This window comes from Varanus komodoensis, unplaced genomic scaffold (assembly GCF_004798865.1).
Source record: "Varanus komodoensis strain SLA01 unplaced genomic scaffold, ASM479886v1 scaffold86, whole genome shotgun sequence".
NCBI classification, from domain to species: domain Eukaryota; kingdom Metazoa; phylum Chordata; class Lepidosauria; order Squamata; family Varanidae; genus Varanus; species Varanus komodoensis.
Window position 1 is genome coordinate 149387 of NW_025336554.1, and position 25807 is coordinate 175193.

At 41.3% G+C, this 25807-nt stretch overlaps 1 protein-coding gene across 1 annotated transcript; it reads right to left on the minus strand.

The window, feature by feature from the left end:
• Nucleotides 1-4659: 4659 nt before the first annotated feature.
• Nucleotides 4660-24128, minus strand: LOC123016551 (vomeronasal type-2 receptor 26-like). The gene is made up of 9 exons (XM_044417063.1): nt 23830-24128; nt 21601-21661; nt 20492-20719; nt 13581-13687; nt 12226-12517; nt 10242-11036; nt 8468-8692; nt 7030-7156; nt 4660-5561 (listed from the first exon to the last, which is right to left on the minus strand). The coding sequence occupies exons 1-9, from the start codon at nt 24126-24128 to the stop codon at nt 4660-4662; spliced, it is 3036 nt and encodes a 1011-aa protein (XP_044272998.1).
• Nucleotides 24129-25807: the final 1679 nt, after the last annotated feature.

A 25807-nucleotide genomic window follows, 5' to 3' on the forward strand; every position in this document is an offset into this window, starting at 1 on the left:
GACATTCCTTTAAGAAGTCTTGAAATACTTGTGAGTGTGCATGCTAAGTTTGTACCTCATCTTTCCAGGACTTTAGGCTAATAGAAATTATACTGTGTAGAAATATCACAGAAAGGGAGAAATAGTATGATGTCCAAAATTTTTAAAAGCCATGATATCAGTTGAAGCAATCCACAAAATGATGTTTCAGGAAGACACTGGCAGGCAAATTCAATTTCTCAAGTCAAGCCTACATCACAGAACTCGGCTGGTTTGACCTGTGGAGAAACCTGCATCCAAATGTGTGAGACTGCACTGTAACTGTGTCTGGCTTGGTAGTTTTGTGGTTCACACGTCCATGTTACATAGTGACTCAAATAGTTCAGGCTTTATTATACTTGTTTAGTTCTACCTGACTAGCATTTCCAGAATCTTAATGTTTTCTTTGATTTTTTCCAATAGTTTTGAATTGCACTAGATTTCCCAGAATATAATGTTTTAGTATATTTTATCTTTTTTCTTTAAGCTAAGGTTATATGTATTGAGAAAGAAGGCAAGTATGGGAATAATGTAGTCTCCCTTTATATAAAACAAGTAAAATGGAAAAATGTCTCAATCTGGAGACAGGAAAAAATAAGGAGGTGTGATATTAGTTTAACATTTTGATTTCTCACATACAGAAAGGAACAGGCTTCCTACCTGTGGGATCTTGTAGATATCCAAGATATTTGCCACACTGAGAGAGATGTGGGAGTCTAGTGCCCCAATGACTGCTATTAGATTTTTGCGGATGGCACATTCATAGTTGGGGACCAATCTCTCCTGCACTGACAGAAGTTGCAGGGTGGCCTGCGAGGTTCTCCGTGCATTGTCGTAGCTGTCATAGACGGAGAAGCCCAAAGTGTGGTTCGGCAGTATGTGAGGGCTCTCATTGATCTCCTTCACTGCGAATGCCAGGGCCAGGAGATGCTGGTAATTCTTGGGGATCATGCTGAAAGGAGAGGTGACAGCTGAGACTCAGAGTTGAAGTCAGCACCTATGAAGCAAAGCTCTTCATGCATGGCTAGAAAGAAAGTGGCTTGAGTTTGAGCAGTAGGCTGAAAAAGAGCAAGTGACGGATTGACAATAAACACCAACAGAACAAAACTATATGGATATGCACAGTAGGAAGCAACCTTCTTTGAGTTAACTGGTGCTCACCCCTGTAACAGGTGGTAAGGCTGTGTACAAAAATGCCAGCATCAGAGGGAATGGGCTGTGGACATGAATACTATGGAAATTATGTTCAAAATAAATATTCTTGAAGATGTGGCCTTCAAGAAAATAGCATTACAAAATTAATGCATCATCTTTGCATGTGTGTGTTTTATCCATGCCCTTATTCATATGCAGCCAGATTCTGTGGTAATTGTAAGCAATGGATTCATCACTGAGTAGAAGAGAAACCGAGATGAAGGGACATAAAGATAGTTATGGAGCCTTTCCCCCAGGGGTGTGCATGTACGGCTGCAGCTTCAGCCACAGTTTGGAGCCCTGGGACTAATCAGTGCAGTGACAGATGAAGAAGAAATTAAAACAAGCAGCAATTCAATCCGTACATTAGTTCTTTGACTGAGTCTGGTGTAGGTTCCTCGGTGAAGGTTATTGCACTGGAGATGAAGAAACCGTGAAAAGCAATGCTGCCAATGAGGATGTCTCCTGACTGATAGGCCTGCAGTGGGACGGGCGGCTCCCAGATGTTGCATTTGAGGATGCGTGCCTGGCATAGGATTTGGACAAACAGTGCCAGAAGCAAGATCTCAAGAAGCACCATTCTAAGCAGAATGCCAAGTCTTCTATTCTATGAGTCTATGAATCTTTGCTGAATATCAGATTTGCTCCTTTCCTGGACACTTTAGGCCTTAGAGCACTGAGGCATGGAATTCCCTTCTCTAGTGGCAGTCTTGTCTGCTGATAGCTTGGTCTGCTAATAGAGAAGTATCTATGATTACAGCATAAGCATCTTGCTTGCTCATGGTCCCTTCCTCATCTCTCCCATCTTCTAGGCATATTTATGACAGCCTTCATCGTTTTCTGTTTAACATGACCTGTGGCCATTTGAAACCCCTGATGGGTTTTATGGAGCAGCCGGATGAATGGCTATCCTTTGCATAATTAAAATGCAAGATAATTACCAGTTTGAAGTTGTAATATCCTTGTTGAACTGCTGGGGAAAAAATTTCCATTGTGGGCATTTTGTGTGTGCAAGGTATTATGGAAATTAAGCCTGTTTGTCAGGTGTACACAAAGTCATTACTCGGTTGAAGAAAAACAGTCAAGCATTGGGAGATTAAACAATTAATTCTAATATAGAGTTCAGGGACTTTCACTCAGGAAGTGGCTGATTTTATACAACCCTTCAGTGTAAAGCAGTTATTGTGTACTCCTAGTTTCCCATTCATTATCCGCCAATGTTTCTTTGGGTCCATTTTTTCCCCATTATTTACAGTGTAGGGTAGATAAGTTAGAAACATAGAAACAGAGTGTGTAAGAAGGGGTCTCCTGGGCTATCTAGTCTGACCCTTGGCTTGAGTTGGTCCCGTTCATGACATGTCTACCCTGTGCATGTCCTGCCCATCCTTGAACACCCTCACCAATGGGGCTTCAACCACCTCCTGTGGTAGCCCATTGCATATTCTAGGGGCTACCCCATCCAAGACAGGGCACATATCACTAAGCTGAACAGTTGGAACACCCACCAGCAGCACTTCTGCCTTATCTTGATTGAGACTCAATTTATTGGCCCTCATTCAGCCATCTCACCATCCATACACCTGTTTAGAGCAGTCAGTGGCTCATCTGGATTGGATGTATATGAGAGGTAGAGCTGGGTGTCATCAGGGTACAGATAACTCCTCAGCCCAAACTTCCAGATGACCTCTCCCAGTGGTTTCATGTAGCTATTGACCAGCATAGGGGATTAAATGGAACCCTGTGGCACCCCATGGCATAACTGTCATGGTGCTGAGCCACAATTCCTTAGTGACACAATCTGGAATCAGCCAGCCAGGTAGGAGTGGAACCACCGCAAAGCAGTGCCTCAGATTCCCAACCTGGCCAACCTATTCATTGACTATTCATGGTAAATTGTATTGAAAGCAGCTGAAATGTCCAAGAGAATTAACAGGAGAGCACTCCTCCTGTTATTCTCCCAGAAAAGGTTATCCCATAGGGAGAGCAAGGCAGTTTCAGTCTCATAACCAGGCCTGCAACCAGATTGAAATGGATCAAGATGGTCACTTTTCTCCAAGAGTGCCCAGTATTGCCCAGCCACCATCCTCTCAAGCACCTTGCTTTAAAAAGGGATGTTAGCCACCGGTTTATAATTGGTGACATCCTTTGGGTCCGGGTTTGCCTTCTGCAGCATTCGCCAAATCACTGCTTCTTTCAAAGGAGAGGGAACCAGTCCACCCTCCCTCAGAGAGGTGTTGATATCCTCCTGCACCCAGGGTTGCATCCTTTCCCTGTCCTTGGTGATCAAGCAGGAAGGACAAGGGTAGAGTATACAGGTGGTGGGATGGACTTATCCAATTACACTGACCACATCCTCAGGCCACAATAATTTATACTCATCCAACAAGACTCGATGAGATGGAGAGCTAGACACTTGCTGTACAGGATGAACTCCAACTATTGAGTCTAACCATGGTAGATCCAAGTGATTTTGCCTGGGCCAGTTCCCAGTTCCATAGCATGATCTAGGTTTCAACAGGACACCTCTCATGTCAGCCAGAAATTCCCCAGACCCTTCAGGAATCCATCAGGATCCATCTGGCTCTGAGACTGAACCATTTTAATAGGTCCTGCACCGTTATGAAGGGGGAAAGAAGCTGAAAGTCCTAATCTGACCAGGAAGTGATCCAACCATGACAAAAGGATAGCTGTTAATTCCCTCAGTTCTGTGTGGACTTTCCAAAAATTATTTGTACATATTGTTTGAATATTTTTCATATGAACACATTAACAGGTGTATTAACAGATGCATTCTTTTATTCATTAATTTATGTTTGTGTGCAGTTGGGGTGTGGGTGTTGCATTTTAAAATTGGCCCATGTTGCCCAATGCATTTTTTAATTTACAGAACACGGCATAAGCTGAGTAATGTATGGATTTTGGTTGCAAACTTAATCCAATTCTACTTTCATTTCTAGGATTTGGAGATTTGATAAACCCAAAAAGCTCTCTCAGGGTCCTCCATTTCTCACCCACCCATAGCAACAAGGAATCGTAAGGAGGAAAAGAAGGTCTGATAAATATTACATTCTGTGTTTTTAAGAGACCAGATTCATTCATATGGTACTTTTTTTTTTTTTGGCCTCATCTGCCCTGAAATGCTTAGAAATACACTTTGCTACTCAGAATTAGGAAATGCATCACATGCATGTCCATGTCTGTGCCCAAAGAAATTGCTTTGAAAATTCATTGTCCTAGCTGGAAGGGAAGGTCATGGTACAGCAGAGCTTTATGTACAAATACAGTGGTTTTGCCTTTGGTAATTTTCTAAATGAAAAATACAACCAGCAAGAAGTTGGCGAGTTTTGCAGGAGAGTAGGTGCAGACAGGGGAATTTTCACCAATATTCCACACAGATGTCAGTCCCTAGATTCCACATCATCCCAAAGAGCAGACACTTATAATTCTTCAGTCTTTCCTTCTGATAAGCTGTTCCCTGCTGTTGAACTCAGGTCTTATTAAAATAATGTAACATTTTGGGGAAAAGATGCAACCCAGCAATCCAGCGCTGGAGGCCAATATAGAGAAGATTTCCACAGCTACCATGTGTTTTCCTTTGGTGCTTAGATAGGTTGGAACAAAGGATAGCCAAACACTGCAAAAGACTAACATGCTGAACGTGATGAATTTGGCTTCATTGAAGCTGTTCGGGAGCTTCCTGGCAAAGAAAGCCACCATAAAGCTGACCATTGCCAGGAAGCCCAGATAGCCCAGGACACAGTAGAACATAGTCACAGAGCCCTCGTTACATTCCAGGACTATTTCCTCAGGTACTGAATGAACATTGACATCTGGGTAGGAAGGATTTGTGGCCAGCCACACAGTACAGATGCCTGTTTGAAGAAGGGAGCAGGAAAAAACAATGGAGCTGCCCAGCTTTTTCCCCATCCACTTCTGCATCGTGGACCCTGGTTTGGTGGCCATGAAAGCCAGAACTACTGTCATGGTTTTTGCCAATATACAAGAGACTGCCACAGAGAAGATGATGCCAAAAGTGGTCTGCCGGAGGAGACACGTCACCTTCTTTGGCTGGCCAATGAATAGGAACACACAAAGGAAGCAGAGCAGGAGGGAGATGAGGAGAGCATAGGTGAGGTTCCGGTTGTTAGCAATGACTATGGGAGTGTTGTGGTGCTTCACAAATATCCCTAAGACCAGAGCTGTGATCAAAGAAGAGAAAATACCAAAGAAGTCTAAACTGAGACCCAGAGGTTCTTCATAAGACAAGAAGGTTACTGTCTTGGGAATGCAGTAATCCTGGTCCTTCTTTGGATAGCTTCTGTCCTCACATTTCTGACAGTCATCCATGTCTATTGGACAGTCATCCAATAGAAAAGATATCAAAAAAAAAAAAAAAAAGATTTCACAAAGGTTCCATGGGTCTTCATTATATGCTGTTGTTGTCCCATCATATAAATCAAATCAAATCTTATCAAACTTAAGTCCTACCAATAAAGTTAAACATGGCAATGTTGGTTTCAACAGTGCATAACTTTGTAGATCTAAACATGTCTTAGGATTTAAAAACAAAATTATCACAATGCCTTGCAAAATACGGCTGCAGCTCCACAATGATTAAGTAATGACCTCTTTCTTCTGGATTGGCTGCAGCACTCAAACAGTGTTGAAAACTAGACCTGGATAAATCATATAGAAATGCTTACATTTGAGCTTGACCAAAATTGCTGGCTCTCTGAACAAGGTCTCCAAACATGTCAAATTTTATTTTGTATTTTCACTGTCATTACCCTGACTCAAAAGACGGATGGAAGAGTTTGTGAGACTTGACCTTGCTTAAGTTTTCTGGAACCCACCTCAAAGCTCAGCTTGCATGCTCCTGTTTCCAATTGCATTCTGTTTTTCTTTTCATGGGTAGGGCATGCTGGGAGTTGTAGACCTTTCCTCTGTCTAAACATGCATAAAATTGCTTCTTCAAAGTGCAAAATGTGTTTATTTCAATTTTAGAAGAAGCAGCATTTTCTCATTTCATTCCTAATCTGAGAATTTTTCAACTTACAAGTACAGCTTGTCTTGAATTTTGTATAAAAATCCACTTTAAATAATCATATGCATGTTCTACACATTTCTATTAATACCTGCATTCTGTATGCAACTGTGACTTATACACACATTTTTTTCTGCAAGCACTTTTAGTGTATCACACATTTTGGACATTATTTTCCATATAACTTCTGCACACACTCCTCCCTAATATATACATGCTTGTACATATATGTTTTATTGAAGAACTCCACTGCAACATTGTGAGAAGAGAGAATTTTGGCAGTTGGCTGAGTTTCAGTGTGAAAGTGTGAAATTAGGCAAGTTCACTTTAATATGTGAAGTGAACATATTTCTGACCCGCAACTTGTGCTGAGAATAAGAATTTCTCTGATGGTTACAACATCGTCAGGGTGATGTTGTATGTGCTTCTTCCATTGGTTAAATAGAAGTGAATTGCTTCAATGGAACTTAGAATGAGGAAAAATATCAGCCAGATGGTTTGGTCACTGGCCAGGCAAGTTCCACCACTATACACCTTCACATGATCCTGCTTATGCAAATGACATAAGCTAAAATTTTAGAACCTGCTATAAAGAAGACTTTTATTTCTGTTGCTACCTCAGCATTTGCCCAGACCATCCAAGATCACACCTCTGCTAAACTGGAAAGTTTCAGAAAAGTTGATCTCACTACTTTTAAGTAGAATAGTTCTTGTTCTTTGTTCTTATTCTTGATTTCTTGTTCTTAGGGCAGAACGAGAATCAGCCCACTCACCTTCAAGCTCTGCAATCTTCCCTTCTGGGCATGGAATGCAATTGTAACAACAGAATGGCTCTCCTTCCTTCACTTGCTTGCTTGTACCTGGATGGCAACTCGCAGTACACACAGAAAGAGGCTGGACCTAATTTGAAAAAGAACGGAGAAAACAACCACAATGAACTTGAAATACTTACATTTCAGCTATCTTCTTGAATTTGACTAAAACAATCATCACATTTCCTGTCCTGTGTCAATTGTCTGAACATGAGTGCTGGATATGCCACAGGGTGTTATCTCTTTTTAAATTCAAACAATGAGTATGGTACAGTATTATTTCTCTTTTAAAAGTACAACACTTCATGAAGATGGGCAAGTTATTTATAGATCTATTCTCAAGACAGTTTTACTTCCTACATGGACTTCTAAATAATACTTTTAATTTCATTAATACTCCCTTCCTGTAACATTTCAGAAAAACCCTAAATCGAACATATCGACATGGACACTGGCTTTTAAACGCAGATCTATGAATACATCTTTTGGACAAAAAGTTGACTTTGGGCTATGCATTCTGATAGCCTGTTTGGAGCAATTCAAGGTTGAAGTTGGCATTTCTGGTTTCCTGTTGGTGGGGCAGAAGGGATGGAAGAAAGAAATTCCTCATTTCTTTCTTCCTGCCCCCTCCCCATACCCCCTGCCTTTATTTCTCATTGTGAACTGTTTAGATTATGCCTCAGGGTGATCTAAATTTCACCCCAGGTTGTGGACATGGCAGAGAGCTTTGGGCACTGCATTTTCAGAGCTTCCCTCTGAGGCTGACCTCTAAGGGAGAGTTCTGTGGGAGTTCTAAGAAGCAGGAAGAGGGAGAGCCAGGCTCCACCAGCATACATTGTCTTCTGACTGTGTCTCAGCCTGCTCACACTGTGCTCTGGGGCAAAAGACTTAGTGGCTGAAATCTGATCTGAACCTTCCGCAAGTTGGGAGGAGTGCAGAGCTGACCTTAGCCTCTGTGCTTCTTGCACCCTCCATTGAATGCTAGCAATCATTCGAATTCAGACTTCTGGGCATCCACACAGGTTGGTGTTATTAATATATTAATTCTATTTTTTTTCACTCAAGTTTCTAATTCTTTTGATGATTGCAAGCCAACTTGAAGGTCATTTTGAGAGCCAGTGTGGTGTAGTGGTTAAGAGCATGGTACTGGGACTCAGGCGATCTGGGTTCAAGTTCCCGCTTGGCCATGGAGCCAACTGGGTGACTTTGGGCCAGCCACAGACTCTCAGCCCAACCTACCTCACAGGGTTGTTGTTGTGGGGATAAGATGGAGGAGGAGAATGATATAAGCTGCCTTGAGTCCTTTGTAGGAAAAGGCAGGATATAAATAAAAAATAAAATAAATAAATTTTCTTGGTAGAAAGATAGGGTAGGAAGAGCATGAGTGAATGAACCTCACCTGGTTAAACCAGTGGTGCCATGTTATAGCCTCGTTATGGATCATTAATGCCTGCTCTGGATCCTGTGGGTGCACCCTTCCAACTCTCACATGGTGGAAAGTTTGGTTGGAGGAAAGAACCCAATTGAGCACATCAAATCCAGCTTTTAAACACCCATTCTGGTCAAAGGAGACCTCATCTCCAGCGCTGTTATTAAAAGAGATACTTCTCAGAAAGTGATGGAGCTAGATTAAAAGGAACAAGCAAGAATTTGGGAAAAGCTACAGCTGGGCATTACAAGCTGAGGAATAATGGCTTTTGAAGAATGATGTTATGGGCAGTTGTTGAGTTGGGAGAAGGGAAATCACCAACCTATTAAACAACTCTGACATCCTGTGTGATTTGCCCTATTGCTCAATTTATTTCCCCCTTTCTGAATACTTATTCCATTCCATCTGAAGATATCCTCAAGGGACAAATACAAACAAAATGGACAGGCCAGACAAAGGACAAATTAACCCAAATTTCAAAACAATTTAGATTGGTGGCTACTTGTTTTGACTTCCTTATTCACCTATATTGACAAACAAGCTGAGGACTCCAAGGACTGGGACTTGGTGATTCCAATCTACAAAAAAGGAGGGAGATATCTACTTGCCAATTACGATCCTATTAGCCCCCTCAGTACTGTTAGTAAACTTTATGCCAGACACCTGTATTACCAACTTCAGGACTGGGCTGTAACTGAAAATATTTTGGCTGACAAGTAGGGAAGGCCAGTGATCATTGCCCATGCTCTAACCCTTCAACAGCTGACTGAGAAATACTCCTCTGGAGCACACTCATCACTCTATGCAGCATTCATTGACTTCAGATGTGCTTTTGATCTCATCTCCAGATCCAAATTCTGGGAGAAACTGAACTCTTCTTCAATTGATAAAAGATTACTCATGCTCATATACAAATTATGTGAAAATTCTCAGAGGAAGGTCCAATATAACACCCAAGGACACTGCACTGAAGTAATCCCAGTTAGGAGAGGAGTGAGACAAAGATGTATACTAGTTCATCTGCTTTTTAATATATACATGAATTATCTCATTGTTAAACAGAACAGCCCTTCCCTTCATATACTGAAATTGGGAAATAGGCACATCTCTGTTCCTTTGTGTGCAGATGATGCTGTGCTGCATTTTCAAATGCAGAATGGCCTGAAAAGGGCATTCCATGTACTAGCTAAGCATTGCCAAGAAGACAGTTTGGATATTAACTTCTCTAAAAGCAAAGTCATGGTTTCTGCCAGATGCCCTAAGACACAGGTTTGGCAACTAAATAACCATCTGATACAACAAGTTAAATCCTTCAAATAACTTAGGATTGTTTTCCATGCTATGGGTAACTGCAAATGTCATGCCAACCATGTCATCCTAAATGTACAAAAACAGTGTTGGCTTTACAAACATATATTTCTCCAAAGGGGCACAGTATATACCCACTCAACTGATATGCCTTCCTTGGGTAAGCCCAATGGTGGGAGGGGATATTCTGAATTTCAGTTTTTGGAAGCATGGCAAAAGAGACAAAAAGAGAAAAGAGTGATTGCTGTAGATTTCTGACAATTTCTTTCTGTAAAATAACAAAGAAAACAAAACAAAAATCCAAAGGAATTGTGCTCTGACAGCACAAGTATCAGTTCTCACATTTCAGTGCAGAAAAGAAAAGGTAGGAAAGGCTTGTGGCTTGCTGTATCTCCCAAAGATTGTTGCTCTCCCACAGAGTGATGTTGAGAACTACCTGCCAGGAATCTTGATTCTGAAATTCTCTTCTACTTGTTCTTGTTCTCTGCTTCAGATGAGATGAGGACATGGCATTCAAAGCATGGACCACAGCATAAACAGCATTGTAAACACTGTAGCTGTGCCCAGTCATGCTCATTTCAAAGAAGGACCTTGGAAGGCTCTCCAGCTTCTCATCTCCTGTACAAGGAGTCTCCTCCAATGTTCCTGTAACCTGATCTGTGAATGTACACCCAAAGGCTTGTTGCCAGAAATCCCTGATATATCCATCAGCTTCAATACTGGAAGGGTTTCTGCCCTGAAGAAATGCTTTGAATCTGGGTAGATCACTGGAGTGAATTGTTAAGGACAGAGCACCATCAAATATGCTTGCATCCCAGTTCCGTTGATAGACGAATGATGAAAACTCCACCTGGGCTGCCATTATCCATACTATACCTCTTGGTTCAGCTGACACATTTTTCATGCTTGAAAGATATGGCAACCATCTCAAAAGGGCCAGGGAGTAAGAATCTCCATAAACGACCAATGCATTAGCGTTGCTGCTCATGATTTGATTACACAAGTTTTCTCCATGTTGGAACATACCAGAAAAATCAGTGATAAATTTGAGTGTGGGAAGTTTTTCTATGAAGGCAAAACAGACATGATTCTGGGAAAACTCTGGAACCAGAGTTTGCACAATTTTTTCTCCATTCTCATCATCCATAATGAGCATCCCAATCCACGTCCACCGAAAGTGCAGAAATAGTGAGAGAATCCCCCTATATTGAAGGGCTTCCTGGGGGACCATCTGGTAGAAAGGAAGACCTGGGGTTTTATCATTCATTATAGGAGCAGCACCATATATGAGCTTGAGAGAGAGAGAGAGAGAGAGAGAGAGAGAGAGAGAGAGAGAGAGAATATGAAGAGCAGAAAAAATGGTCTTTTACATTTTGCTTAAAGTAAGTTGAAATAATTCTTGATGATCTAAGGTCAGACTCTTGCTGTATCTTGTAGCTTTGCATATATCACCAGTGAATTTTATTGAGTCTCCAAAGAGGCCGAGTTGACCTGTCCATCTGATATTGACATTTGGGTGTCCATGCAATAATCATATGGCACGTACATACATACATACATACATACATACATACATACATACATAAATGCTTTCTTATGAAGCCATCCTTCTTACCTGGAGATGCTTTATTACAGTGCTGAGCTTGTGGCTGTTCCCACATTGAAAATCAGGCCCCTATCTTGTTACAAAAGATGTTCTGAGGTTGGCATGGATCTGCCTTTTTAAGGTAGCTCTCTTGACCTCCTGTAACAATCATTCGTTCTCTCTCCTGAATTTAGAATGCAAGAGCTGTTTGCTTATGTATCGAAAAGAGCAATGCTTGCATGCAGAAGGGATGCATCAGTGGGCAGAGTGGGCCCTATAGCTGGAGAAATCCCCTAAAGGACCCAGTGTGGAATGAGCCTACTGAGTGGCCATGGTTTGCTGACTGGATTGTTTGGGTGTAGTGGAAGAACCTGGCGATCCAGGCTAAAGGGAAAGGAAAAGAATACACCTTACCTAGCTGCACTGTGTTGCAAATGCAGCTTATACCACCACTAGTTGTAGTAAGAGTAAGAGGCAAAATAAGAATGTAGAGGTACTACCCTAGTCGAGACTTGGTATTTGTGTATTTGTGGAGACACACACATTTGCATATATAGAGAGGGAGGGAAAAAGACGTAAGTGCAAATGCACAATGGCACAACAGCAAAGCATAAAAGATGATCTAGATCAACAACTGTATACATATTCACTAATGAAGATTCTTCTTCTTAGCTTGACAAAGACATCCAAAATATACAGACCAAAAGGCCCCTCTCACTATTTTCATGGAAACTATTTCTTGTTTTGCATCACTCAGTAAGATATTTGAAAGGATGAAGGAAGCCTCAGTCATGTCAACATCTTCCATTCTGCTTTAGACCGACTCGTCTCCTACCTGTGGAGTCTTATAAATATCCAAGAGTGTTGCCACATGGAGGGAGATTTGGGAGTCAAGTCCCCCGATGACTGCTACAGGGTTGCTCTGCATGTCACACACATAGTTCGGGACCAATCTCTCCTGTGCAGATAAAAGTAGCATTGTGGCATGATAGGTCCTATCTGCATTTGTATAGCTGTCATAAATGTTGAAACCCAGAGTGAAATTGGGTAATATCTGCAGGTTCTCATTTATCTCCTTTGTGCCAAACACCAAGGCCAGGATATGCTGGTAGTTCTTAGACAGTACACTGAAAAGAAAGATACATTCTGCATCAAAAGAATATCTCCAAAAATGATGCTATTGTCACCCTGTCCTGTGTCATCTTCTCACTATCTTTTGTGATGGACTCTTTTGCCTAAAGTGATCTATACAAAAATATCAATGACAAGTGGTAAGCCTGGTTCTGTTCAGAACACCACACTCCCTCTGCACAAAAATTTTAGTAGAAAATGCTGTCTAAGTGTTCTGAAGAAGAGAAGCCCTGGTCACAAAATAAAGCTCACAAAGCATCAAAAGTCCTTTTTAAAAAGCAAGGCATTAAAGTGCAAGCCCAGGGGCATAATAGTACGTTGGTGAAATTCACATGGATCCTTGAAAATTCACCAAGTGGTTGCAGTGAGGAGGATGGTTTGGTCTCCAGCGTGCCCCCACATATTCTGTGGAAGTGGAGAGATTCTATCTGGGTCATAGGGAGTGGTAAAAATTCTAGATTCAGTCCTCAGCATCAGCAATTAAGTATAGTTGGGCTATGGAAAAACTCTGTCTCAGATCCGGGAGACAGGGGCCAACCTGATCAGAGTGCAGTGAGCTGGATGGACTAGTTCTCTGATTTCAGGATAAGGCAAATCCCTAACTCTAAAAGTCTCACTGATGAGGTCTTCTTGTAGCAAGTATCAGCTATTCTGAAGGCATGTGGACAAATTAAGGGACATGAAAGATGTAGGTGTGCAAATCAGTGTTTTTTGTTTTGTTTTTTCATAAGGCCCTGAGAGAGTCTTAGTTGGAGGATTAGGTAAAAATTATATAACAACAAATGAATGAAAGAGCAGTTGAAGTGTAAAAACTCCATGATGACTGTTTTCTTCTGGGAAAAGAGCTTGCAGGATTACCTTCTTTTCCTGCATGCTAAGCTAACAAGCCAGTGTTCTAAACATAGAACTTTATGACTGACCATAGCAGTGATGAAATAAATTATTACTATTGTTCAATAGTATTAGCTAGCATTATTTATTTGTAACTTCATTATAAATTTTGATGGCATTCCATTATTAGTTTATTTAATATTAATATCAATACCATTAAGCCCTTACACAAGATCCTCCAACAGTGCTGGCGGGGGATCTTCAGTGAAGCGCAGTTCAGAATGGTGGACGATGCTGCCATGAGTCACAATGCTACCAATCATGAGGTCTCCTGGCTGATGATATGAGTGAAGCGGGGAATGTGGGTGCCGGACCCTGCATTTCACAGTGCCAGCCTTGCAAACCAGGTGAGGAAACATCACCAGCAAGACCACCAAAATCATCATTCTCAGTGCAGCCACAGATGTTCGTTATGGGAATTGATCTCTCTTTTTCCATCCCCTGAAGCTCTATAATTAATCTTTACATGGTTAAAACTTCCTTATTTGAAAAGCAATATTTTTTGTGTCACCTGAACCATGGAGTATCAAAGACCAGAATGGCAAATCCTCACCAGTTGCTTGCCCTTCTCCCCAGGAAAAATACTGGGTCTGTATTTCACTGGGTTTGTATTTTTTTTCTTTGGAATTAGTATTTTCTTGTGGTTACTGAATGTCACTGAGGCTTGGGTGATCAGGAGGCATAATTATTGTCCTTTAAGTAATCAATCAGGAATTTAAGTACTAAGTCAAAGATGAGATTCCCTGTGGACTTACTGAAGAAAACAGCTCTGTAACATATTGTGAAGTCTACTTTTCCATGCTGGTCCCATCGAGATTGAGAGTTCTTGGCAGCATCAATTATTGTAATTCTGCAGTAAAGTTCAGTGGGAATTTCTGTCCAGACCATCTGGGAAAAATGCTGCTGTGTGCCACAACTCTCTGTCCTCATCCAGAAGTGTAGCCAAAATGCTTCCCTCTCTTGGATACCTCTTGTCACCATGTTTTTGTACTATGGTGGCTTTTGTTTTACTTGTTTTTCCTTTTCCATAGTTGTTCAATTGAGCAATTCAGATTTAATCCAGTGGAAGTGCATTTAATCTTGATGAGTGTCAGGTCAATTGTATTTAAGGGGCAAAGGGTTGAACTATAACCATTAGGAGTGGGATTCCTGGAATGTGCAGGTACCCACTTCAAAACCCAGCTTTTCCACATGCTCCATCCCAAGGGAGCACTTACGTAAACACTGGCATGAGAGGAACTAATACACAGTGACAGCAATGGGAATGTAAAAAGGCAAATGTTGGGTTGGTGTGTTTGCTTCAGGGATGGACAAATTCTGTACTTTCACTATCTCTTCATTTTTCATTTTCCTTTCTTAGAATTTGGAACATGCTGAACTGGGCAATTGGAACAGATTTTCACATAGACATTCCTAAAGCATTTTTGTGGACACTTGTTCTAATACATAGATGTTCTTCAATAAGAACTCACTATGTGATGAGCCATGCCAGTGGGGCAGGAGACAAACCAAATAGCTTGGTAGGTAGGTAGATAGACAGACAGACAGATTGCAAGCAGTTTTCCCTAACAAAATGCACATCAGTGCTATTTCCAGTATTACAAAAAGCTTTAGACTGGGGAGCTCAGTTATGAAATTCATAAAAGGGACCCTCAGTTTTAAAAAAAATCCTTACCATTTTGAGAAAAGTTCCTAGTCATTTTCTCAGAACTATTCATAATTACCAAATTGGTTCTTTGTTTTGTACAATTTCATAATGCTGTATAGGAATTTTGAGCATCTGTTCAAGGGTCTATGTGCTGTTATATTTCCTGCATCTGAGCTCTGTCATTTATTGCTACCCAGTAAAATATCTTGTTCTACCCTAATGTACTCACAGCTCTTTAAGAGAGGAAGCTATGCTGGAACTATACTGATTCACTAGCCCTTTTCCTCCTTTTTCAGTATTCAAAGAAATAAGTCTGTTTCCTACATCCATTTCCCAGAGTATTCACAAAATATTGACTGTCTGTTTGTCTCTCTGTGTGTTCCTCTCTCTCTCTCTCTCTCTCTCTCTCTCTCTCTCTCTCTCGCACGCACGCACACACATTAGGAATGGGGCAGAAATCTGGGGGTTTTTTTAATGTGAACCTTTATAATTTTCTTCTTCAAGAAAAACAGAAAAGATAAAAGGAAGGTGGTGTCATACAATACATTGAAAACACTTATACCTGCAATGAATTACAGGAGGAGCTAAGTAGTCACATTGAGTGCATCTGGGTTGGGTTAAGAGGAGCAAAAACACCCAAAAGCAGCATAGTTATCTGAGTCTGTTATTGTTCAGCCACTCAAAGAGAGCACAAGGACATTATCTTTGGGGAGAAAAATACCAGTGTTGCAAGGAAGCATGATCGGTGTGTGTGTGTGTGTGGGGGTGCCAATTATCCAACTATTTGCTGGGAGACTTATGCAGCCAAACACGGCTACTCCAAGAGATTCCTTACATGTGTCACTGATAACTTCCTCTAGAGGAAGGGATAAGAGGAACAACAACACTCAAACTACTGCTTGCCAACAGGCCAGATCTAGTGGACAGAATAGCAGCTGCTGGTTTCCTGGGGGAAAGTGACCATGTCATTCTTGAATTCCCAGTTAAGAAAATGACAAGAATCAATTGTAGCCCATCACATACCCTAAATTCAAAAGGCATGAATTTAATATCAATGATAAGCAAAATCCCCTGGCAACTCACTCTCAAGGGAAAAGGAGTCCAAGAGAGATGGGGAATCTGGAAGGAAGGAAGGAAGGAAGGAAGGAAGGAAGGAAGGAAGGAAATTCCCTTAAGCACAACAACTAATTCCAACTAAAAAGTGCAAAAGACAACAGAGGAAATCATGGCTCCACAAAAACTTAAGAGACAACCTGAAAACAAAAGGATATGTATAGGAAGTGATAGGGAGGCCACGCTGCGAAAGTGCTCCTGGACCTGGGTTTATCCTTGGAATATCAGGTGAGTTTAGTGTCCAGGGGTGCTTTCCTCCACCTATGGAGGGTACACCAGCTTCATCCCTACCTGGACAGAGCCTGAAAACAGTCACCAATGCAGTGGTAACATCCAAAATAGATTACTGCAATGCACTCTGCGTGGGACTTGCCCATCTGGCAATTACAATTGGTACAGAATAGGGCCATTCAGTTGGTGATGGGAACCCCTCAGTTGGTGACACAGTGGCCCACAAAACACATAATTGGGCCCAGGCCCAATTCAAGGTGCTTGTGTTGGCATATAAAGCCCTGATTGGCTTAGGCCCCAATTATCTTAAGGAGTGCCTACAGCCATACATGCTTACCCAGCCTTTGAGATCTATGCAGGGGGCCTCACCTTAAGGAGGTGAGAGGGATGGCCACTAGAAGGAGGGCCTTTTCTGCAGCTGCTTGCCATGTCTGGAATGCTCTCCTCAAGGAGATTCACCTGGCACCTTCCTTATGTTCTTTTTGGTGCCAGGCAAAAACCTTCCTTTTAAAAATACATATTTTAATAATTAATTTCCATTTGACCTTTGTTTTATATTTCTGCTTGTATTTTATTGTTATTCTATTTTAAAAATCTTCTTTCAGGTATTTATTGTGTTTTTATCTTGTAATTGAGAGCCTCCCAGAGGTGCTGTGGCACAATTGGGCAGCATACAAATGTTTTAAATAAATTAATGAATAATAAATTAAGTGGAATATAAACAGACAACAAAGACTTGCAGGAATGGAGTCAGGAAGGCTAAAGTGGGTTATGAGCTGAGACTAGTGAGGCTTGCTAAAAGGAACAAAAAAAACTTTCATCAGTTACATCCAAAACAAAAAGCAAAAGAGAGGAGAGTTCAACAATTCAATGTGGACAGCAAAAAGATAACAGATGGCAAAGGTACTTAACCCCTACAGGGGATCAGTCTTCTCACACAAGAGAAAAGATGACCTACCTCCATAGGAGGAAGTACAAGACAAAAGGGTGGGCAGGCAGCCTAAGATCTCTAGACAATTCACCAAGGAGCACCTTGATGTGCTTAATGCATTCATATCTCCCGGGCCTGCTGAGCTCCATCCTAGAGTGACAAAAGAACTGGTAGAACTCTCTGAACCACTAAGTATAATCTTTGAGAAATCTTGGAAAACAGGAAAAGTGCTGAATGACTGGAGAAGAGCTGATGTTCTCCCCATCTACAAGAAATGGAAAAAGATGAACTGGGGAACTATAGGCCAATCAGCCTAATATTAATCTTTGGATGATGACAAGTATCCTTCCCATGATGCTGGGATTTCTCCCAAACCCTTCAAACCCTGGAACTTAAAGTGCTCACTTTGTGGACACTGGGTTGGGAATGCCTCTCTGGCAAACCAGAGTGTTAAGGCCCCCCAACCCCATGATGCCTCCCCCTCATTACTGCTGCCTGCTGACTCTCACCCCTCCCACTCAGTACTCTTCTCTCACCACTGACCAGCTCATCTTTAGGAAATGATGCTCTCTGGCTAGCTGGTGGGTGAGAGTGGCAGTTGTTCACTCTTGCCACGTGGATCTATAGTTCCATCCTTGGTGGCAGGACATGTTGCTTTTCTAGATAAGGAAAAGACAGGGAGCCATTGTGCTACCAAGAAACCATACAATAGGCCACTGTTCCTATTTGTGGTTACTAATAAACTATGAACTCCATGGCTAGCTTTGTATGACAAATCAGATGGACTTCTGTAAAAAAGCAACCATTGCTGGTTCTGTGCTGCAAACCCACCCAGTCAGGTTTGACTTGATTTGATTGATCTGTTACATTTCTCTGCTGCCCAATGGCCATTGCTTTCTGAGCGGCTCAGAAGAACTGCTTTAAAACTGTAGTGTAAAATAGAAATAATCTCCAAAGCAAAACCCAGGAACAACACAAAGGTTTAACATATAGCCAAGCATAAAAAAGGACCGAACAGCTAAATTGTCCAGGAAAGCACCAGGTGCTGGAAAGAGCACAATCTATCTGCCAGGCCAGCCTCTTTGGGAAGGTCATTTCACCAATGAGTTGCCACAGCAAAGTCTCTCTTCTTAGGAGCTGTCCAACTCACTTCCATTAGCAGGGACTCCAGAAAAATAAACTCTTAGGATGATTTTGTTATTTTTTGGGCAAGTATATATAAAAGACTATGTTCTCCTTGGTAATTTCAAGCCATGTAGGGCTTGGAATGTAAATCTAGGAGAAATCTGTCTAGTTATGGACTGGCAGTCTGTGCAGATAATGCTGGTCCAAAAGAGATCATGTCAGCCAGTGCTTGTTAGCCATTTTGCTGCCCTATTTTGGACCAGCCAAAGGTTCTGACCCATTTGGAAAGGCAGTCTTAAGTAAAATGCCTTAATCCATGAAACCGGCTATGCAAACATAGATGACTAATCTGTACCTGGATGGAGATGGATATAATTGGCATAGCAAACTAAGGTGGGGAAAGCTGCCCCATACCACAGGGTCCCCCTGTGTGACAAGTGACAGTTCAGCCAAACTTGAGCCATTATGGGAACTGTCAACCTCTGTAGAAGGGGTGAAAGAGGTCACTCCTCCCTTACATGCGAACCACACCTCCAGTACTCTATCTTGCCTGGATTGAGTCTCAGTGTATTGCTCCTGGTCAAGTCCATTACCATGGCCAGGCACTGGTTCACAGACCTTCTGATCCCATTTGAAACACTGAAGAACAATCACCTCATCTACAAAACAGCCACTTTTAATATCTAATCAATGAAAGTGTATTACATGCAGAGACATGCATCTGACTTTACAGATTCTCACATTAAGGAGTTAAAGCCTATATCTTCTGACTAATTAGTTCCATGTTAGTTTTATTTAATATATTGTATTAGTCCATGTTCATCACTGTTGGTTTCAATTTCTTGTACACCACCCAGAGCTGATGGGAATAGGGTGGTATAGAAATATTAATATAAATGAATAGCTAAATAAATACTCCTACCTGCCTGGCTTGAAATCTTTCCATCTGGACATGGAATGCAGTTGTAGCAGCAAAACGGCTCTCCTTCCTTCACTGTCTTGCTAGAGCCCAGATGGCAACGCTCTGTACATACAGAAAGTGGTCGTGTCTAATATGTGAATACAAAAGCAGAATACATACATGAACAGAAATCATTTTTTTTAAATGGAAGATTCTCAAACAACAAATAAGTTACAAAATTTTCCCAGCATTCCAGGCTGAGATTCTTAATTTACTACCATGAATTGCAAGTTTTCTTTATTTAGGGGTGAGTGCTCACACAGACCCTCATTTTGTAGGAAGAAATACAGCAAATGATAGAATAATGTACTAGATGAGATGCCACTTCTTGAAGTGGCATTGCTTGACAATGCATCAGATATTATCTTAGAAGACTGCCTTGAACTATTTAGAATGCTACTCATAGAACAGGAAAATTATTGCTCCTCATGCATCATGGATGAGTGTCAGCAGCAGACTTTGAAAGCAGAACTAATCTGCTACAGAAGGTTTCCAGAAGCAAAATGTAGGAGTATTTTCAATGAGAACTGGAATTAACTTATAAGCTGTTGGATCAAACAGGTATGATAATCACTCTACATACAGTATATTCCTTTGATCTCATTTGCTGTTCAGGTCTATAAGGACAAGAGTGGTAATCTGAAGTCTGTGGCTGGTATCATTTCCAGGTTCTGGGGCTGGGCCCTTCAGTGTCTCCCAAGATATTCCCCACACATCTGGGAACAGACACAACAGCTTTAGACAGACATTTTCAGTGACATTTGGCTGTGTTTGCATGGTTTCTGTTTAGCAGAGTATTAAAAATGTTGGCTAATCTATTCCAAATAATAAAAACCTGATATAAATTTAACTGCATTTACATTCTTCCATTGGTTTTGTTGTAACAGTATTGTTGGCAAAGAAAACCTTCCATGTGGAAGTCTTTTCCCTCTTATGCCTTCACTTCACACAATATGCTTCTTTCAATCCAAAATGTGTTTTGCATGATGGTTTGTTGGAATTGACTGAAATTAAAACCAGCAGGAACAAGGATCAGTGCTGTTTCCAAGGAACTGACCAGTGGTTCCTACCTGGTTAAACTGGTGGTGCCACATGATGGCCTCCTCATTCATGGTGACAGTTTGGCCTGTAGAAGCCTGAAGATTGATCCTTCCAACTTTCACACGGAGAAAGGATTCATTGGCAAAAAACTTCCAATTGATAACATCAAAACCTGGTACCATCTCCCCTTTCTCATTGAAGGAAATCATGTTGTGAGGACTGTTATTAAATGAGACCCCTCTGAGAAAGTGATGGAGCTAGAATGAAAATGGAAATACAAGAGAAGGATTGCATTGCAGCATACAAGGCTAAGTTCTACTATCAACTGGGGAAGAATGTCAATAATAAATTCCAGGGATGAAGAGACTGATTGATGAAATGCTACTCATGTATTGAATGGGAGTTAACTTGCTGCTCTTCATTTCTGATTCTCGTGTAGAACTCAAGGTAGCTTAAAATAACTTTCTTCTACCCAACTTTTATCCTCACAACAACCCTTTGTCTATAACACTGAAGGCAGTTGTCTGATTCCAAATCACACAGTACTGTAGTGGCTAAGTGGAGCTACAACTTGGTCCAAAATTCAGAAGAGGAAGGCAGGGGAAGGTGACTGGAATGTAGAATATAATTTGAGGGATAGTTTGAGGCTTTTGCCACAGCAGAAGGCAGGGGAGTTTCACATTTGAGTACTGGGAGAACATTACCCGCCATGGTTCTTCATTTCTGAACTTCTGCCCTTTTGTCTCCATGATGGCCCTGTGTTTTACTTCAGATGCAGACCTGACATGCATAGCATGGGCCACAGCATAGACTGCATTGTAGATGCTATAGCTTGGCCAGTCATGCTCATCTCGAAGAAAGATCCAGGAAGACTCTCCAGCCTTTCCTTCCCAGTGCAGATCTCCTCTTCCAAATCCTCTGCTTCAGAACTTGGAAAAAGACAGCCAAAAGCCTGTGGCCAAAAGATCTTGAGAAAATCATCTCCTTTTGTGCTGACTGGATTTCTGCTCTCCTCAAATACTTTGAATCCTGGTAGGTCATTGGAGTGCATCCTCAAAGACAGGGCACCGTGGAATATTCCTGTCTCCCAATTCCTTTGAAAGATCAATGCATTGAAATCCATGTGAACTGTCACTACCCAGACTTTGCCTTTGAATTTGCTTGTCCTGTTCTCCAGTTCTGGTATATATGGAAGCCATCTAAAAGTTGCAAATGAATATGATTCTCTATGAAGAACAACTACATTGGCTTTGCTATCCACTAGTTTATCATGTATGTTTGCCCCCTTTTCTAAAATGGCACTAAGGTTAGTGATGTAGGTATATGAGGGGAGTTTTTCTAAGAAGGCAAAGCAGACACCTCTTTTGGAAAACATTGGAAAGACAGTGAGCAAGAATCTTTCTCCATTGTCATTATCCATAAAAACTAGTCCAATCCACGTCCAGCTGAAATATAGGAGCAAAGACAGAATCCCCTTTTACTGCAGAGTTTCATGAGGAATCATCTGATAGAAGGGAAGTTCTGGAGTCTTATCATTCATGACTGGAGCCACACCATATATGAGCTAAGGAGAAGCTGAAGAAATGTTAGCAAAATAATATCAATTATTTGAGAAATTTCAGTCTGATCCACATGCATGCTGTCAGCAATTCTCAGAAAAGCATTTCAAAACTTATATATTTTATGCTTTCCAAACTAATTCCAATTCTCCCACAATCAGGAGTCCTCAATATGTGTTTGAGCTAAATTCTTCTGATTCCCAGCAGTCATGGCTTGATGAGACTTGGAGGGCAACACATCTCCAGGATTGCCTGTTTGGCAAGCTTGTTCTGCTCACTGGACCTTCCTAAAGAAATCTTGAAATAATCATGAATGTGCATGTTGAACTGGCATCCTGTTTTTCCAGGATATCAGAGAAACTCCTTGTAATAATAATAAGGAAGTAAAATACCATGAGAAGGGAGGAATAGCATTACATCCAAAATATTACAAACCCATCAAATCAATTGCAGCACTCCACAAAATGAGGTTTCAGATTCCCTGTTTGAGAAGAATATGTGGAATTGCAATGTTGAGTTTCTAAACTCAGTCCTGCACTGCTGGATTTAGCTGGTTTGACCTGTGGAGAAACTTGCATCTGAATGAGAGTGATCATGGATTTTGACCTTCTGCCTCCCATAAATGTATAAGTTGTACTGCTCTGTATTACAGCAAAAATTACAATCTTTTAAGTTATTTTTAATTATTCCTCAAGCTGTGATTTGATTCAAGTGTGTAACGCAAAAAGGAAAAGCAATTTTTAAAAGTCATGAAAACTTTTACCATAGTAATCATGATACCAAGATTAAGAATGGCTAATAAGAATGATCAAAGAATGATCAAATATGCAATTGATGTATACTTCCCATTATTTAAATTGGGTAAAAGGAAGATGAATAAGAACTCATCTGCTTGATTTCACTGGAACAATTTCTAAGACCAAAGCTGGAAACAAACTAGGAAGTGTAGGAGGTTATTTAAATTCCCATCTCTCACATACAGAAAAGAACTTGTTCCCCACCTGTGCAATCTTGTAGATATCCAAGATATTTGCCATATGAAGAGAGATTTGGGAGTCCAATGTCCCAACAACTGCTATTAGATTGTTGCAGATGCCACATGCATAGTTCGGGACCAATCTCTCCTGTACTGACAGAAGTCGCAGGGTGGCCTGGCAGGTTCTCCTTTCATTGTCATAGCTGTCATAGACATGGAAGCCCAACGTGCTATTGGGCAGTATGTGAGGGCTCTCATTGATCTCTTGTACTGCAAATGCCAAGGCCAGGAGGTGCTGTTAATTCTTAGGGATCATGCTGAAAGGAGAGGCAACACCTGAGAATCAGTGGAAGTCAGCACCTACAAGTTATACATGCATGGGCAGAAAGAAAGTGCCAGAAAGAAAGAGCTTGGGCACTAGACAGAAAAAGACCAAGTCACAGAACGAGCGTCTACAAAGGCATAGCAAAGCTTTATGGCTGTACGTAGTAGGAGGCAAACTCTTTTCAGTTTGACAGGGCTTTAGCCCTGGGAGCAGGTGGTAAGGTTGCATACAAAAATGTCTACATCAGACAGCATGGGCAGCAGACAATACTGGAGAAATTTTGTGGAAAATAAGTAGCATCAAAAAAAAAAAAAATGCATGAACTTTTACCCTCTGTGTGGGTGTGCTTTCTCCATGTCTACTTTCATGTGCTGCCTGAATGTGTGGCAATTAGAAGCAATTCATGGCCAAGTAGAGGTAAAATTCATTTATGAATCCTTATCCCTGGGGTGTGATCACTGCTCTGACAGATGAAGAAATGAAAACAGACAGCAGTGCAATCCATACATGAATTCTTTGAGTGAGTCTGGTGGGGGTTCTTCAGTGAAGGTTAGTGCACTGGAAATGATTAAACCATGAAAAGTGATGCTGCCGATGAGGATGTCTCCTGACTGATAGGCCTGCAGTGGGATAGGCGGCTCCCAGTTGCTGCATTTGAGGATGTGTGCCAGGCATTCACTTTTGGAAAATAAAGCCAGAAGCAAGACCTGAAGCAGCACCATTCTCAACTCAATGTCAACTTTAACAGTGACACATTTCCTTCTCTCTGTTTTCAAGACAACACGGCAGTCTTTGAAGTACTCCATCATGGAACTCCCTCCTCAAATGGTAGTTTGTCTGCTGACAGCAATATCTCCAACATCACATCACAGGAACCTTGCTTGTTCCTAGTCCCTTCCTCATCTCTGTCTTGTAGTAAGCTTATTTATGACAGCCTTCACTGTTTTGTGTTTCTGGTGGTCTGGGGCTACTAGAACTCCAGAGGGGTTTTGTGGAGTGCCAGCATTAATTGCTGCCCTCTGGATAATTAAAATGCAAGTTAATTACCATTTCAAAGTTGAAATTTTCCTGATGAATTGCTGAGAGAAAGAATATGTTTGATGTACCTAAGCATTGACCACTTAATGCTTTCAATGACTTAATGAAACAGCAGAACTCTTTTCCATTGGGGCACTTTGTGTGATTGCAATATATTATGGAAATTAATCTTGTTTGTCATGCACACTCAAAGCTATCACTCGGTTCAAGACTAATGGTTAAATGTTGGGTGGTGAAAAGTTTAGTTCCAATGCAGAGGTCAGGAACTTCGACTTAGAAAACAGATTTTATGCAGTCTTTCTGTACCAAGCAGTTAATGTGAACTCCTGTTTTCCCATTCAGGATCATTCCATAATTCCTTGGAACTGTTTTTGTTTCACCATGCAGGATGTAGGGTAGATAAGTTAGCCTTTGATCTTCTTGAAGCTACATTTTTCAGAAGGATCCTGTGTGGGTACCTGTATCTTAATTTGCTCTTCCTATCCTCCTCCATGGCATTTCTCTTTATACTTTATGTAAAAGGTTGTAATCCTACGTCAGTGAAGTGCAGTTTCTTGCAGTTCAACTCACTACTCAGTGCCTCAGACCGAGGATCTGGCTCCCTCACTGAGGTCCAGGATGAAGAAAATACAATAGAGCCCATGCCAATTCCCCTTATTCCAATTTTCCCCAAAGGTTCCATGAGGCTTGAGGCCAACATTCTTTGGGTTGCAGTGGATGATCAAGTGGTGATTCCAAGCTATTGAGCTACTTTGCACTAGCTACCTTTCAGAGTGGTTGGGTGGATTTTCCTTCCTTCTTTCACATTGTCAATATCTGTTCAGCTGACCCGTCCCTGGACATGCATCCAGACTGTACAGGGCATTTTGTAAACATCCTAAACTGAACATTAAGAGGTATTTAATTTCAATGCCCCCTTTTTCTTCCTGAAATAAATGATTAATTCCCAGTAATCTCAGACCATTTCTGGGTATGTAAAATTAATGCTTTACTTTCTTTGCGCTCTTTCCTCATGCTGGTTAAATGGGCCTACAGAAATCTATTAATACAAACTGGTTTTGTTGCTTGCAATCGACATTAACTATCAGTGTTGAGGCATCAAGAACATAAGAAAAGCAATGCCAGATCAGACCAAAAATCCATCTAGTCCAGCACTGCATATATATGGTGGAAAACCAGCTGCATGCAGTACCCATCAAGCAGGGTGAGTGCAAGGCCTCCTCCTGCCCAGGTTTTTCAGCAACTGCTGTATGCAGGCATGCCAGCTCTGGTAAAGAAGGTACCACATAGACAGCAAGGCCATTGGAGGAAAGCAGGAAATATTGATGACATGTAAACTCTGGATGGTTGAGGCTGCTGAGCAGAATAAGAAACTCAAAATATGCGTCTCTACTCTCACAGCCTTCATGTAAGTTCTCCAGAGTTTATCTGGGGTTCTTGTTAGCTT

What these genes read in the sequence shown, in the direction of transcription:
- LOC123016551 (XM_044417063.1), bottom strand. Translation starts at nt 24,128, where the DNA reads ATGGAGTACTTCAAAGACTGCCGTGTTGTCTTGAAAACAGAGAGAAGG. An exon ending in GCACTGTTGGAGGATCTTGT is followed by an intron (nt 12,518 to 13,580) that starts GTAAGGGCTTAA and finishes CTTTCTTTTCAG; the next exon opens with TGTACTGTCTAAGAACTACC. An exon ending in GGCACCACTGGTTTAACCAG is followed by an intron (nt 7,157 to 8,467) that starts GTGAGGTTCATT and finishes TTTTCAAATTAG; the next exon opens with GTCCAGCCTCTTTCTGTGTG.